This window comes from Dromiciops gliroides, chromosome 1, assembly GCF_019393635.1.
Source record: "Dromiciops gliroides isolate mDroGli1 chromosome 1, mDroGli1.pri, whole genome shotgun sequence".
NCBI lineage: Eukaryota > Metazoa > Chordata > Mammalia > Microbiotheria > Microbiotheriidae > Dromiciops > Dromiciops gliroides.
Genome location: NC_057861.1, coordinates 679,381,446 through 679,398,317, shown reverse-complemented (window position 1 = coordinate 679,398,317; position 16,872 = coordinate 679,381,446). Strand labels below are relative to the sequence as shown.

At 42.5% G+C, this 16,872-nt stretch overlaps 1 protein-coding gene across 2 annotated transcripts in view; it reads right to left on the bottom strand.

Moving 5' to 3' along the window:
- Window positions 1–16,872, bottom strand: part of ITIH1 (inter-alpha-trypsin inhibitor heavy chain 1) — a 37,609-nt gene that overhangs the window by 13,915 nt on the left and 6,822 nt on the right. For both annotated transcript variants that reach the window (XM_043977824.1, XM_043977825.1), the window contains 12 exons: window positions 12,126–12,251; window positions 11,931–12,047; window positions 10,476–10,644; window positions 10,210–10,335; window positions 9,614–9,795; window positions 8,641–8,826; window positions 6,222–6,361; window positions 4,848–5,008; window positions 3,334–3,354; window positions 2,181–2,267; window positions 392–505; window positions 51–252 (listed from right to left, as the gene is read on the bottom strand). In XM_043977824.1, the coding sequence (XP_043833759.1) occupies window positions 51–252; window positions 392–505; window positions 2,181–2,267; window positions 3,334–3,354; window positions 4,848–5,008; window positions 6,222–6,361; window positions 8,641–8,826; window positions 9,614–9,795; window positions 10,210–10,335; window positions 10,476–10,644; window positions 11,931–12,047; window positions 12,126–12,251 (1,631 nt within the window). The remainder of the gene's footprint in view (window positions 1–50; window positions 253–391; window positions 506–2,180; window positions 2,268–3,333; window positions 3,355–4,847; window positions 5,009–6,221; window positions 6,362–8,640; window positions 8,827–9,613; window positions 9,796–10,209; window positions 10,336–10,475; window positions 10,645–11,930; window positions 12,048–12,125; window positions 12,252–16,872) is intronic.

Below are 16,872 nucleotides of genomic sequence, written 5' to 3'. Positions count from 1 at the left end.
CAGAGATAATCTTATACCCTGTTCTCTCAAGTGAGCTAGGGGTACCTTACCCTTCCTGCCTCAGTGTGACTTTGTCCAACCAGGAAAATACAGGTCCTTTCATGCTGGAGCGAAGGGTGATGTTCTGAGGTGTCACCTCTAATGTAAATCCTGTCTTCTGGTTCATAATCCCAAGCCTTCCAAAGTAAGTGCTTTTGTTCTTCCCATTGTTATAATTTTTATCACCAATGAGCTGTCCATTCACTGTGATCCCTGAGGGGGAAAAAGAGTATGGGGATCCCAATGAGTTACATGGTCCCCTTCATACTTGTCTCCCACATACCTCCCCCTCCCCAACTACCATAAAGTTATGTGATCCCACCCTCAGCCCCAGGCCCACATCAGCCCCAACCTGTGTCTGGGTCTTGGATGAGGCTCAGCACCACACCTGGCTCTTCATTGATATTGAAACAGATGGCATCATTTTTCTCAGGCACCTGGATGATGAAGTGTGGGTCTCCATCCACTGTGGGCAGAGGTATAACTAAAAATTCTGCTATCTGAGGCAAACTTTTTTTTGGGGGGTGGGCAAGGTATATAGGACAGTTTGAACCATTTGGATGCCATTTTGCCAGAAGGGGAAGCAATCTGTCTCCTAGAGAGTGCAGCCCTATTCCCAATCTCTTCTGCATAGCTGATAGCCCAGCCTCCTAGCTCCTAAGAAGAATCAGAACAGGGAGATAGTAGGCAGAGGTACAATGAAAGATGATGCCTAACAGTGATGTGAAGGAATGAAACAAGTTGGATTCTGAAAACAGTCACAAATCTGGGATTCTCTGAAATGGACATGAACTCTGAATTTTTTATTAAAAGTTCTCACTCCCCTCAGCATCCCCTCACCACTATTCCACCCTCAGCTTTCTGTTCAGCAACACCCAGAAAGAAGGCACTTTGAAGTTTGTGGGCGAGACTGACTATGAAAACAAGAGCTGAAAGAAGGTGAGCCAATGCAAAAGGAGGGGAGGAAGGCAAGTCAAGACCAATCCTGTATGTATTTCAGTGGGGCCCACGGTAAATATTTAAGACTGTGGAACATTATTCTTTCCCCTTTCATTTGAAATTCCCATTTTTCTCTGTGGCCACCAGCCCCAGAAAGCCTTAGAAAACTTAAAGAGCTATCTATTTTTATGACTCGAGCAAGGAATTATGAATCTCTTTCTGAAGAACAGCTAGCAATCATGATGATATGCACACATACATATAGAGAGATATGTGTATATATATTATGTATGTGTATATGCATATACATATATATATGTATATATTCACACACAACTATTATCTCCTTTGGTCCTTACAACAACCCTGTGAAGGAAGTGTTATTATTATCCCCATTTTACTGATGAGGAATTGAGGCTAGGAAAGGTTAAGTGACTTGCCCAGGATCATACTATGCATCTGAGGTAGGAGCTGAACTCAGATCTTCCTAATTCCAAGTCCAAGATTATATGTACTAGCCTACATAGCTGCCTCGAAGGGGAAAGCTTCAGTTAAGGAAAAGCTAGATAAGAAGTACCCAGAGAGGGCAACCTACCTTGTTCTGGGCATTAGGAGATCTGGGTTCAGGTCCCAGCTCTGTCACTTACTAGCTAGGTTCCCTTGTCTGAGTCTCTGTCTCAGAATTTGTTTCTATGGGTTTGACACAAGCACAACACTTTTTTTTTTTTTTGGCAGGGCAATGAGGGTTAAGTGACTTGCCCAGGGTCACACAGCTAGTAAGTGTCAAGTGTCTGAGGCCGGATTTGAACTCAGGTCTTCCTGAATCCAGGGCTGGTGCTTTACCCACTGTGCCACCTAGCTGCCCCCAAGCACAACACTTTTTGTGGCACTCAGAGGGGTCTGAAGAAAAGGCTACAGAAGCCTGAGAGAGCCATGAAATGACCAGGAAGGAATGTCTGGGCCTTGTGACAGTGGGCTTGCCACAGGTAACTTGGGTATTGGCCCACCAACCCGGACAGGCTTCTGAACAGCTGCTTCTCTGGGATGGGAAATACAAAGAGTAACTGGCACCCGGGAAGCTGAGATGTGCCCACACTGCCAGGTGGAGGGTGTCCAAACCTCCCTGGGTACCCCCTCTTTGGACTTGTTCCCAATCCAAGTGGTTTTCCTTGGAATTTGTCATAGAATATGAATGGCCTTACCACCGGTCACATGGGCTGGAGGACCCTGAGGACGAGGAGGAACCCGAGGTGGTGTAGGAGGGACATGTTGAGCCGGAAGCACCATTACTGCCCAGGAAAAATCAATCAACCAATCAATCAATGAGCACTGATTATGTGTTTGCTGTGTGCCTGCCAGTCACTGTGCTAAGTATTGGGAGATAACAGCATGCTTTAAAAATCAGCGATCGTGTACTATTGATGTAGGTATGAGCCAGAACGATGTCCCAGAAGTTACTAAACTCTGAATAACCTTTTACCCAGCAATACCAGTCCTATGCCCCCCAAAGAAATCAGATAAGAAGCCATATGTGCAAAAATATTGATAGCATCTCTTTTTGTAGTAACAAAGAACGGATGGGAGGAGAGCTCCCATTAGTTGAGGAGTGGCTGAATAAAATACTGTATACATGTAATTGCCATGAATCTAAGGGAATATTATTGTGCCAAAAGAAGCGATAAAGGGGGACACCAGCCTGGGAAGGCTTAGTGCCGAGTGAAGTAAGCAGAACCAAGAGAACAACTTTCACAGTAACAACACTATAGAAAACGTGTCACTTTGAAAGCCATGATCCAATGACCTACCATGATTCCAGAGGAGTCATCTCCTGACAGAGAGGTGGCAGATATAGGGTGCAGAAGGCCCACTGTTTGATGGATGTGGCCAATGGGACAATGCATATTTATTATCACATGGAGACTATCTGACACAGCCAGCCCTTGAGAGGAAAGGTTTTTCTCCCACACAAAGAGTTATCAGGACAGGACAGAATTACTTTGGGGGGAAGAAGCCCTTCCTTCGGACAACCCTGGAGGAACTTCCCTCTCTTTTGACCCTACAGGGACCTTCTTGGGAACATGTTTAGGGGGAGGGTGTCTCTATGATGCCCCAAGAGGAAGTGGTATACGGTGGTACCCACTACTTGGTTGACTCTGTTGGCCCCTAAAACAATGTCTTGGAAGTCTGGGAACAAAAAACTTAAACTAGGGGAAAGGTAGCCCCTCGACTACTTCTGTGGCATTGATGGCATCTGCTCTGTATCCCCCTATGGGTTGCAGAAGGAGCCAGGGGAGAAGGGAGAGAGAGACTCTGTACAGACGGTAGGGGTCAGTTCAGGGAGAGCTCAGTACTTACTCCTCCTCGGCCTGCTCTGCACTGTGGATAAAACAAAACAGAACGCACACATCACCAAAGGCTTCCAGGGGGAAAGAGCATGCAACTCACCCATTCCCCTCCCATGTGTGAGCCACGAGGCAAAGGGCCCTCAATATATATAGCACAAAACTTCACTGGGGGAAGTCGCCCAGCCGGTCCTTGGGATCTACAGGAGTGAGCAGCTCTGTGCGCAAAGTATACAAAACCCTAGGAGGATCTGAGTGGTCATGGCTAGGGAGCCAAGTCTTTGAGGCTGCCAATGCTGCTCCTCTCTAGGGCCCACTATAACCACAAAAGGGGGATTTCTGAATTCCTGAGGCATCACAGTGCAGGGATAAGAGCCCTGAGTTGTGAATCAGAGAGCCGGTGTTCCAGTCCTGATCTCATCATTAACTTTGTATATAACTTTGGGCAAGTGGATCACCTCATCCTTCCCGGCCTCAGTTTACCTGTAAAACAAGAATTTCAATAGTGTCTGACTCTTCATGACCCAATTTGGGGCTTTCTTGACAAGGATATGGGAGTTTGCCATTTCTTTCTCCAGTTCATTTACAGATGAAGAACTGAGGCAAACAGGGTTAAGTGACTTGCCCAGGGTCACATGGCTTGTGTCTGAGGCCAGATTTGAACTTAGGTCTTCCTAACTCCAGGCCCAACACTCTATCCACTGCACCACCTACCTGCTCCCAAAATAATGATGATGGTGGTGGTAGAGGTGATGATAATAATGCCTAATTTATTTACCTCACAAGGGTATAGTGAGGGCACAATCATATAATTGATATGAAAATGCTTGGAGAGGCATGAAATAGTACATATATGTAAGGAATTAATATGATTCTCCTCATGATTATTAACAAGGGGACCCAGAGCCTAGGTGAATGAGAAATAATGGAGCTTCCAGAAGTCTGGGAAAACCCTGGTGATTAATTAGGAAATCCACAAGATCAAGTATTGAGAAGAAAACATGGAAACTCATGGAAATATCCCTACTGATAACTTGGGAAGGCTCAGCATTGAGACAAAGCACACACCTCACCCCACCCCCCAGGCTCCAATTCATATTCCATGCATGGTCATGAGGGGAAAAGAGATCATCTTGTTCAAAGAGGGCTTGTGTGTCAAATTATTTTGAAGCCAATAGCTTTATGGTACAGCACTTCCCCAGAAAGCAAGCATCCATCAATTGTTCCTCAAGCCAGAGAAGCTGCATGTAGTTCATTCCCCGCCCCCCCGAAAAAAAATCATCCCCAAAAGAATTATACAACTGAGAACTTACATTCAGCTATCTCTGGGGAGAGGAAAGCAAGCATTTAAGACAATAAGTAAGGTTTAAATAAATTTGCTTCTTCTGTAAGCTACCAAGCAGAGAAGAGGTGTATGGTAGGAGATACTTGGTACAGACCAAGGTGGGTTTAGACCAGCAGCCCTGAAAACTTGCTGAATGTCTTTTGAGAACTGCCGTATCCCATAGACTGAAGAAGTTTCCATACCTTCTTCTCCTGGCTTATCAGCAATGGCAAGCTGGTCATCAGGGTCTCCTGGCTTGGTGATGATCATGGAGGTCAGAGGGGTCACAAATTTGTATTTCAGAGACAATTCCAGGGCTTTGGCAGACAGGTCATTTACCTCCTTCTCACTGTTTGCTTTTGTCCTGAGAGATAACACCAGTTGTGAGCTCTTTGTCAGGGGTCCCAGGACTTCCTGACACAGGGGGCAGAGAGATATGGATATCTCATTGGAAAACATTGAAAAAACTTTGCCTAGCATGGTTTCTGGAACTAGTGGAGGTGGGGAAGGGAAAGGACTAAGTATTTATATAGTACCTACTATGGGCTAGGCACTGTGCTGAGCACTTTACAATTATTATCTCATTCAATCCTCACAACAACCTTGTAACATAGGTGTTATAATTATACTCATTTTACGACTGAGGAAACTGAGGCAAATAGAGGTTATATGATTTGCCCGGGTTCACACAGCTAGTAAGTGTCTAAGACTGGATCTGAACTCGGGTCTTCCTGACTGAAAGCCCAGTGCTCTGTCCATTGTACCACCTAGCTGCCTCCTTAATAAGGTACTTAATAAGTAACTGTTGAACAAATAAATGATTGTTGTAAACCTGGGAGAGTAGTTCTTGATTCCACGACAAATACTCATAAATCTCATGGAGTACTTTTTCTTTAATCATCATTCAGTTACTTCTGTCATGTATTGTCCCCTTACAGAAGAATTCATGACAGTTTAAAATCTCATACTTGGGGCAGCTAGGTGGCGTAGTGGATAGAGCACCGGTCCTGGATTCAGGAGGACCTGAGTTCAAATCCAGCCTCAGACACTTATCACTTATTAGCTGTGTGACCCTGGGCAAGTTACTTAACCCCAACTGCCCTGCAAAAAAAAAAAAATCTCACACTCCCCTAAAATATTCTGGACTACCTTCTCCCAACACTGGCTGATGGATGCTCAGGAAACAAAACCTAATTTAAAAAAAAAATTTTTTAACAATGATAGGTACTCAATGATTATAGTTGACTAATGGATTAATATCAACATATTAACGGGCAGCTAGGTGGTGCAGTGGATAGAGCACCGGCCCTGGATTCAGGAGTACCTGAGTTCAAATCCGGCTTCAGACACTTAACACTGACTAGCTATGTGACCCTGGGCAAGTCACCTAACCCCGATTGCCTTACTTTAGTAAACAAAAAAACATATTAAGCAAAACACAATGATGAAAGTAAATCTGTCAAAAAGAAGGGGAAAAAAACACAACAGATATCCTGGAGCCAAATAGAAGAACTGTTTGGATTATCTGGTTTATTGCTCTACTCTGTGGATAATCGGGAGTGAACTGTGGCTGTTACCGTTTTTCTAGCAGCTGTTGGATGGTGAGATAAGCCCAGAGTCTCTCAATATGTTGCTCAAACATGTGACCTCGCTCTCGGAGAGTTTTCTCCATTTTTTCTTCATCAACCGAGCATGTTGTTACCAGATCCTGGCCTGCCTGTGGGTTGTAGAGATGAAAAAAGCGCACTGGATGAGGTCTGGGGACAATGTGGTGACACCCGGCCAGCCCTTGAACTCAAGTCGTCTTACTTTTTGCAAAACCATATCCCTTGTCCTGGTATTTGAGGCCCTCTCCAATAATAATGAGAGTTCACATCTATTGTAGCACCTCACAGCTTACACCACAACAACACTCTAAGGGAGGCTGTGCAAGTATTATCATCCCTGTTTAAAGTTTTCTTAAAGATGAAGAAACTGAGATGCAGAATGGCTCAGTAACTCACCAGCAGTCACACAAGGGGCAGAGCTGAGATTCAAAGGGCTCTCTCCATTGTGCCATGCGGCAGCTGGCTTTGCTCTGCCTTCCCAAACCTACTTCCCTGCTCCAGAGGGAAAGCCATCACCTCCACCCCATCCAGACCAAGTTCTTCACTGATCGTCAGACAGGATGTGGGTTATTGCTTCCATGTCTTGTTTTTATTTATTTATTTGTTTGTTTGTTTATCTATCTATCTGTCTATTTATTTTTAGTGAGGAAATTGGAGTTAAGTGACTTGCCCAGGGTCACACAGCTAGTAAGTGTTAAGTGTCTAAGGCTGGATTTGAACTCAGGTCCTCCTGACTCCAGGGCCAGTGATCTATCCACTGTGCCACCTAGCTGCCCTATTTCCATGTCTTGTTGAAGGCCCAATTACATTTCTGTCTCTTATGTAGCCTCTCTCTCTCTCTTTCCCCCTTATATATATATATGTGTGTGTGTGTGTGTGTGTGTATACATATGTACATCACATATATGTGCATGTACACATACATACACACATTTCTGCCTCTTCTGTATAGCCTTCCTTGACCACCCCAGTTTGTAATGACCTCTCCATCCTCTGAATGCATGATGTAGTACTCACCATAGGCAGCACCTACCTGGCCATTAGGTATCTAAATATTTTGGGGTAGCCTTTGCACTGTTGTGTAACTTTCTGTGTACATACATCTTGGCTCCCCAATTCGATGATAAGCTCCTTGAAGGCAGGGACCACATCTTATCCCTCTTCACATTCACCACCACCACCTCCACCTTTGGAGTCCCTCCAAGTCAACAAGTATTTGTTAAGCAGTTACTAGGCACCAGGCACTAACACCTCCTAAATGCTTAGGGCTCAGCTAATAAATGAATGAAGCTGAATGAATAAAGCTCACTTTTTTCTAATATTTTCAAAGCGAACTGGAGAAAAGATTTGGGTCCTATCCTTTCACTTCTGGGCCCAATACTGTATTTGGGATATATAGGGGAGCTGTTTGTTATTCTTCTCTGCAAGGGATGCGCTTATGTTGGTTTTTACCTCCCTAGTATTTAATCTGCATTTGGGGGGTGACCCTCCCGGGTCAGGGCTGTTCTAGCACTATGAGCTAGGATTTTCTCCTGGGTGCTGAAACATAGAGGTCACTTATAGTACCTGTGCTCCCTCAGCAGGAGAGAGACAGCAGAGCTTGACACCTGGGTAGCAAAAGTAATTAGGTAAATTGGGAAGCTACCAGATGGTGCCCTTTCCAAGGGATTCCCTCCCTGCAACAGCCTGACGTGCTCTGCTTCATCCAGCAACTGCCTCACATTGCCCCAAGGGCTCTCTCTCCACAGAACGAAGGTGGCTTAACAAGTTAATTTGAGGGTACGTTTTTTTTTTTTTTTTCTGCTTGACCCAGACACAAATGTCCTGGCCAGAGCATGACTCGGGGTGGAGTTTGAGGGCCTGGGATTCTTGGGAAGAAAAATGTGGCTCAGCTGCCTTCCAGAGAGAGGGTTGGGGAAAGAGTAGCCCATGTGTGGACTTCATATTCTGCAGGCTGTCTCTCCTGAAGCTAAGGAGAAGAGAGGAGGCATTGTATTTGTGTAGAGGAAACACTGGGTCCGGACTCAGTAAGACCTGGTCTCACATCCTGTCTCAGACACTTACTAGCTCTGTGACTCTGAGCAAGTCACTTCCCTGCTGCCTGCCTCAGTTTCCTCATCTGTAAAACAAAAGAGTTGGATGTGGTATCTCTAAGGTCCTTTCTATCTCTTGTTGTTGGGGTTTTTTTTTGGTTTGTTTGTTTGTTTTTGTTTTAAGTGAGGCAATTGGGGTTAAAGTGACTTGCCCAGGGTCACACAGCTAGTAAGTGTTAAGTGTCTGAGGCCGGATTTGAACTCAGGTCCTCCTGAATCCAGGACTGGTGCTCTACCAACTGCGCCACCTAACTGCCCCGCTTCTATCACTTAATCCATGTTATTTGGCTACTCACTCCACGGCCAGTCACTTGGGATTTAAAGCCCTCCTTTCCACGGTCAGTGAGCTGTCCAGCTACCACAATTTCAGAGCCCTCATAGAATTGCTTGACCCGATTCTCCGTCAGGGCTTGAATAGAGTCCTTGGGATACTGGAATTCCACATCTGTGAGCAGGGGATTGGCAACTTCCTCGTAAAAACCCTGCAGGAGACATGAGAAGCTGCTCTGGAGAAAAGACGTTACACAACTGAGGCCCTCTGGCCTCCTCCCTCAAACCTTGTTCAAGTTGCTGAATGGAGGGAGTAACAGTGTTTCCAACCTCAGGAGAATCTCGTCATTTGTCTGTGTTCATGCAAGTCTGAATGATAGACTTCAGAGGGCTTCCGGTGGGAGGAATGTTTCTAGGACCACCCCCCCCCTCCCAGCCCCAGTGACTTGTAATGGATTTCAAGGACAGAGAATGTTAGAGTTGGGAGTGACCATCTAACGCAACCCTTCGTTTTTACTAAGGAGCAGCATGAGGGCCAGCGGGGAAGTGATTTGCCCAGGATCACAGAGCGAATTAGTGATGGATGCTGAACTGCAGTATTTCCTTCACACAACAGATCAAGTTTTCAGTAATTACTTTTCAGCTTTCTATAATTGTTTTCTAGGAGGAATTGATAACAAAGCACCTTCATTTATGTAAGACACAGAAACAGCAGACGATGATCAGGCCATCTGCCTGTTTTCACTCTTGCTTGATCTGGCCCAGCAACAAAACACTTTGTTCCAGTTCTGTACTTAGATGACCTCTGTCAAATCCCTTCTCTTCAGCCTCAGTTTCCCCCTCCATATTATGAGGCGATTGCACCAGATGATTTCTTAGGTCCCTGACTCATTCCCACATTCTGGAGTGTTTTGTTTTCTGTTTTTTTCCTGCATGAGAATGACAGGCATTGCCTGTGACCAGGTGTGCCCAGCTTCGGAAGCCCCAGGGATCACGTACCTTTAACTGCTCAGCCGCATCATTATCTGTGTAAATTCTGCGGGCTGCCCCATTATTCTCCAAAGACATCGCCTCCAAGAACTTGAAGTCAACATTTTCTCCAAAGCCCAGATTGTAGAGTGGAAACTTCCCTCGGATGGCATTCTTGATATTCATTCGGATTTGGGCAAGATTAGTCTCCCCTTTGTTCAAACATAAAAATTGGCAAAGTCGTAACCCACCCCTTCAGTGGGGGGATTTCTATTTCTTTCTCCTCTCCTACACTCCTAGGTCCTTCCCGGCTTGTCTGTCTCAGTTTCCTCATTTGCAAAGTGGGCATAATAGTAGCACCCACCTTCCTGGGTTGTTGTGAAGATGAGAAAATATTTGTAAAGTGTTTTGCAAACCTTAAAATGCTATATAAATGCTAGTTGTTGTTATCAGTGTCATCATTATTAGTTACTAAACAGTAAGCCCCTATGGGCAGGGTCCAGGGTTAACTCATCTGTCTCCCCTACCCAATAGCAAGGTCCCTAGCTTTGCTCCTAGTAGATGCTCAGCATTTGTTAAGTGAGCTTCACAAATTGGCCTGATTTACAAGACCTTCACAGACTTACCCACAGTAGGTTCACCATCTGTCAACATGATGACAATGGGAGCATTATTTTTGAGCCTGGGATCAACTTCATGGGCCTCATTCAGGATCTTAATCCCCTCTAGCAAGCCACCATTCAGATTTGTTGCTGCATTGGAAGTAAAGAGGGATAGTTTGGAAAAGGGGCCAAGCTGGTTGTTTTGTTTCAAGGAGAAAAAGATGAAAATTACTGAGTGTCGAACGGTAGGTACAAGGAGCAAAGGAGGACAAAGCCCCACTGGCATTTACCGCCCGCAAGACTGAAGGTTTCCACAAACTTTCTGGCTTCCTGCAAATTGGCATCTGTGGCCTGGATGAGGGAATTTTTCCATGCTTTTACGTGGCCCCCGAAGAGGATGAAATTGAAGTAATCATCTGGCTTAATGTCATCCAGGATCTTAAGGAGAGCCTGCCTGGTCTAGAAGAAAGAACCGAGCTTGTTAGAAGAATGGAGCTTGACACTTGAGAGGTTGGGAAAGGCTGTTGTAGGGAAGTACCACTGAGCAGCATCACCTCCCTTCAGTCGCAGACAATGGAAGTCATACCCATCAACCCCAGCCAGGAGGCAGATGAACGGGGAGGCTGGGATGGACCAGGTCACTGAATGCATAGAGCAGAGAGAGCTGAGAAGCTCCCAGGGGAGCAAAAGGCTGCAGTGGGAACAAGGGAGATAGGAAGAAAAATCATAAAAAGCCACATTTAGAATGAAGAGGTCTTGTTGATCAATAGGAATGGGAGCCCTGGGGCAGGCAAGGACTTACGTATAAGACATGCACGGATCTCTGACGCAGATAAAAATGTCACAGAGTGGCAATGTGGCACGGAGGAGGCTGGCCTTAGGGTCAGGAAGACTATGTTCTCAATGCAACTCCAAGGCCATACAGTTGCATCCATAGAGAGAAATTCCATGCTGTACATTCTCAATCTCTCTGGGCTTCCCCTAATATGATAATTTCACCCTCACCCTGCCATCTGGAATTTCTCTATTTGATGCAATGATAATTATAGTTGTCATTTATTTAGCACTTTAAGGTTTGCAAAGTGCTGTACAGATATTACCTCATTTGATCCACACAACAATCCTGAGAGGTAAGTGCTAGGATTATACTCATTTTACAGATGAGGAAACTGAGGAAGGTTAAGTAGCAAAGGGTCACACAGCTAAAGGAAGTGTCAGAAGCAGGAATTGAACTAAGGTCTCTGCACTGTGCCACCTCGGCCACCTATATCAATGATCTCAACATTTCACATTTTCTTTATGGAGTTATCGTATTCTAACTCATATAAAATTTATCTGTATATCTTATTTGTACCTACTCAGTGGTATACTCTTTGAAGGCAGGTACCATTATCTTATTGGTCTTTATGTTGTCCTATGCCTGCCCAGCATGAGTCAGATTATAAGAGTGCTATTTCTGCTACCATGGCAGACATTATTGTTACTATTTACAGATGAAGAAACTGAGGCACAGAGGGGTTGAAAAAATTCCCTAAATCATACAGCTGGTGAGTGGATGAAAACCCATCTCCTGACCATCAGATCCATGCTCTTTCCAATAGGAAACTTCTGAATTGGGATATAATTCAATCTCTGCAACCCTGCCTTTTAAAGAAAAACTCAGAGTAGATGGATAACATTTGGTCTGTGGTGTGTGGGTCAGAGTTAATTGATGAAACTTTTCAATTTTGCAAAATGTCACTCACCTGCTTTATTTTCTGACCAGCCATAGATCCACTAATGTCTATCACAAAAACTACATTCTTGACCATGTTCCTCAGGTTTTTTGGTGCAAAAAATTGTGCAAAATATTTATTGACCACCTGAATCAAGAGAGAGATAAGTTAAGGGTTGAATTTCATACACCTATTTGTTAGCTCATATGCTAAATGGGAACTGACCTGCAGGTCACAGACTGTGTCCCTTTTCACATCGTATTTTATTTTAAAGTCTCCATCCAGCAAGGATTTGGTGCAAGTGGGGCAGGCCTGTTGTTGATCAATTGTAGGGTTGAAATACACACGACCCTGAAATCATTCAATTAAAAATGCATTATTTAACCATTATTATTAGCTAAAATTTTTACTATACCCCCAGTGAAAACAAGGGGTTACCCCCTTCCTTTAAGGGATGTCCCATGCAAGTTTCCTCCCATAGAAACATTAATTTAGTAAGACTGAGTAGATGGAAATTTTTGTCTACACCTTCAATGATACCACTGGTTTTTTTCCTCATCTTGAAGAGAAAGAGGAAAAGGCAAACAAGGAGTGGGGCTCTAGGAGTTGCAAGGGCCATGATGCTTCCCTCAAATGGTATCCCTGCAATGCTCAGAGGCTTTCTACAAAGAAGTGCTCTGGTCATTCCCACAGAGCCCCATTAAAAACAAGATTTGGAGAAACTTCTGGCAAGATGGTGGAATAAAAGGTTGTCAAAGAGCTACACAATAACCCCTGACTGAGTAAAGATAATAATGACACCCCCAAATCAACAATAAGGGGATGGCAAGAAAAGAAGGGGGAATAAAGAACTTCAAAAGAGGCTTCCAGATAAAGAAAATAATAGGAAAAGGACTTGTACATTGTCAGGGTGGAGTGAGGAATTCCAACACATTTTTTAAAAATATGGTTTAAAATAAACCAAAGAGAAGTCACTAAGAGGAAAAGGAAAAAAAATTAACTTCAACAATGACCCCAGAAATTAAGCCAAGAAACACATGACCTAAAGAGAGAATTTTACACTTGGAGTCAGTCAAGACCAAATCATACCTCAGACACTCATTGGCTGTATTAAGTTACTTAACCACCCTGAGCCTTAGTTTTCTTATTTTTAAAACTACTAATAGTACCTACCATCCAGAGTTATTATGAACCTAAGATGAAATAATATATTATGGCTTAGAGTCAGGAAGACATCTCCCTGAGTTAAAATCTGGCTTCAGACACTTACTAGCTATGTGACCATAACCTTGTTAACCTTGTTTGACTCATTCACTCATCTGTAAAATGAACTGGAGAAAGAAATGGAAAACCACTCCAGTATCTTTGTCAAGAAAACCCCAAATGAGGTCATGGAGTCAGACGTGACTGAGAAACAACTGAACAATAACAGCAAAGACCAACACCTCACACTACACACCAAGATAAGGTTAAAGTGAGTACATTACTTAGACATAAAGATTGATGTTATAAGCAAATTAGGGGAGTGTGGAATAATTCACCTGTCAATTTTATAGATAAGGGAAGGATTTATTACCAAACAAGAGATAGGGAGCATTATAGAATGTAAAATGGATAATTTTTATTACATTACATTTAACAGGCTTTCCACAAACAAAAACAGTACGCCAAAATTAGAAGAAAAGGAGAAAATGGGGGGGGGCGGGATATACAAGAAATGTCTCTGATAAAGGTCTCATTTCTCAAACATATAAAGAACTAAGTCAAATTTATAAGAATACAAGTCATTCCCCAATAGATAGATGATCCAAGGATATGAACAGGCATTTTTCATAAGAAGAAACAAAGTTCTCTATATTCATATGAAAAAAATGTTTTAAATCACTATTAATTAGAGAAATGCAAATTAAAGTAATTCTGATGCTTTACTTTATACCTATCAAAATAACAAATGTTGGAGGCAATGTGGGAAAATAGGTACATTAATGCATTGTTGATGGAACTGTGAACTGATATGACAATTCTGGAAAATAATTTGGAACTATTCCCAAAGAGCTATAAAACTGGGTGTCCATGCACCTTGATCCAGCAATACCACTACTAGGTCTATACTATTGTACTGATGAGAGGGGTGGTTTCAGAAAAACATGAGAAGACCTATATTAATTGATGCAAAGTATAGTGAGCAGAACCAGGAGATCATTATACATAGTAACAACAATATTGTAATATTCAGTTTTCATGGCTGTGTTACACCAACAGAGTAAAAATGAGGATAAGTCCCAAATTAACCTAAAGATTTTGTGCTATGCCAACCAAATTACCAAAGGGATACTTTATAGAATTATAAAAATAATGACAGAATTCATTTGGAGAAATAAAAGGTTAAGAATAGGTTAAGAATATATCAGATTGGGGGCAGCTAGGTGGCGCAGTGGATAAAGAACCGGCCTTGGATTCAGGAGTACCTGAGTTCAAATCCGGCCTCAGACACTTGACTTACTAGCTGTGTGACCCTGGGCAAGTCACTTAACCCCCATTGCCCAGCAAAAAAAAAAAAAAAAAAAGAATATATCAGATTGGGGCAGCTGGGTGGCGCAGTGAATAAAGCACCGGCCCTGGATTCAGGAGTACCTGAATTCAAATCTGGCCTCAGACACTTGACACTTACTAGCTGTGTGACCCTGGACAAGTCACTTAGCCCTCATTGCCCCGCAAAAAAAAAAAAAAAAAAAGAATATATCAGATTACTTGCTGTCTTGGGGAGAGGAGAGGAAGGGGAGGGAGGGAGAAAAATTTGAAACTAGAAATCTTATAAAAACAAACGTTGAAAACTATCTCTACATGTAACTGGAAAATAATAAAATACTTTTATAATTTAAAAAAAGAATAGGTTAATGAATTTATAGGTTATAATATAATATAAAATATAAAAAATCAGTTATAAGGAACATGATTTTAAAAGGTTAAGGAATATAAATTGTTTCCATTTCAATAGATCTTTATTTGTGCTTGTTGACATATTCTTTTTTTCTTGCAATAAACATTTTTATTTATACTTTTGAGTTCCAACTTTTATCCCTCTTTCCCTCTCTACCCTCCCTCCTCCTTGAGGCAGTAAGCAATCAGATATGGGTTATACTTGTGTGATTATGTAAAACATTACCATATTAGTCATTTTGTACAAGAAAACTTGAATAAAAGAAAAAGAATAAAAGAAAGTGAAAAATAGCATGCCTCAGTCTGTGTTCAATATCAGTTCTTTCTTTGGAGGTGGATAGTATGCTTCATCAATAGAAGGAATATAATTTTAAAAGTAGGCAAGATGGGGGGATTGGTACTAAGCAGTAATTATCAAAACTATTGGGGGGCAAGCTAGGTGATGCAGTGGATAAAGCACCGGCCCTGGATTCAGGAGGTCCTGAGTTCAAATCTGGCCTCACACACTTGACACTTACTAGCTATGTGACCCTGGGCAAGTCACTTAACCCTCATTGCTCCACCAAAAAAAAAAAAGGACCAACCCTATGTGAAATACTTTGGGGCAGCTAGGTGGCACAGTGGATAGAGCACCGGCCCTGGATTCAGGAGGACCTGAGTTCAAATCCAGCCTCAGACACTTAACACTTACTAGCTGTATGACCCTGGGCAAGTCACTTAACCCCAACTGCCTCACTAAAAAAAAAAAAAAAAAGGAAACAAAAAAGAAAACAAAAAGGAAATGTTTGATCTTTCACAACTGTAGAGAGGTAATAAATTTTTAATAAGTCATGACTTAGAGGAAATTATACAAAGGTATACATGAATACAGTAAAAAATCTGTGATTTCCTCAGTGTAGGAAACTCCTGGTGTGGGAGCTTCCTCCAACAATATAAATTTCAATTTATCTATTTGTTTGTTTGTAAATAAGTCCTAGATAGTTACCGGAGACTCTAAGAGTTTTAATGATTTAACTATAGGCTCATACAATTATCATCAGAAGTAGGATTTCAATCCAAGTCTTCCCAACTCCAAGCCCAACATACTAACCATTCATTGTATCATGCTGACTCTCATAGGAGTGATTATAATAACCTTCTTGTATCATTTCAATGACAGAGGAAATTGAAAGAGATAAAATAGATGAATTTGACTTTATAAAAATAAACATGTTTTCAGGGGCAGCTAGGTAGCTCAGTGATAGAGCACTGGCCCTGGATTCAGGAGGACCTGAGTTCAAATCCAACTTCAGACATTTGACCTTCCTAGCTGTGTGACCCTGGGCAAGTCACTTAACCCCAATTGCCTCACCAAAAAAAAAATGGAATCTAAAAATAAACATGTTTTCTGCAACACAAAGCACTGCATCCAAAATAAGAAGGAAAGACTGGACTATTATTGAAAGAGCTGAGAAGTTGTTCCTCTATGGCACATCTTTCTTACTCCTGCACTCAGCATCCAAAATGATCCTTATGCGTAGGTCTGTCCTTGTTACCATTCTCACCCCCTCTTTCACCCCTTCAACCTTCACTCACTAATGTTAATGATTCCCTATTACTCTGAGATCAAATACAAAATCTTATTTGGCTTCTAAAGCCCTTCACAATCTGGATTCTTCCCAATTTTCTTATACTTTACTCCCACAATCCAGTAACACTAGTCTTCTTGCTGTTTCTTGCACAGAGCATTCCATCTTCCAATCCCTTGCATTTTGCTGGCTGTTTCCCATACCTGGAATGTTCTACTGGCTACTCTGATTTCCCTCAAGACTCAATGTACATCCCACTAGGCAAGAGGTTTTTCCCTATCCACTTCCCCTCCACCATAACTCGACCATTTCCCAATTGAATAAGTTGTGGCACATGATTGAGATGGAATATTATTGTGCTATAAGAAATGACAAGCAGTATGGGCTCAGAAAAACCTGAGAAGACTTATATGAACTGATGCAAAGTGAAATAAGTAGAATCAAAAGAACATTGTATACAATAA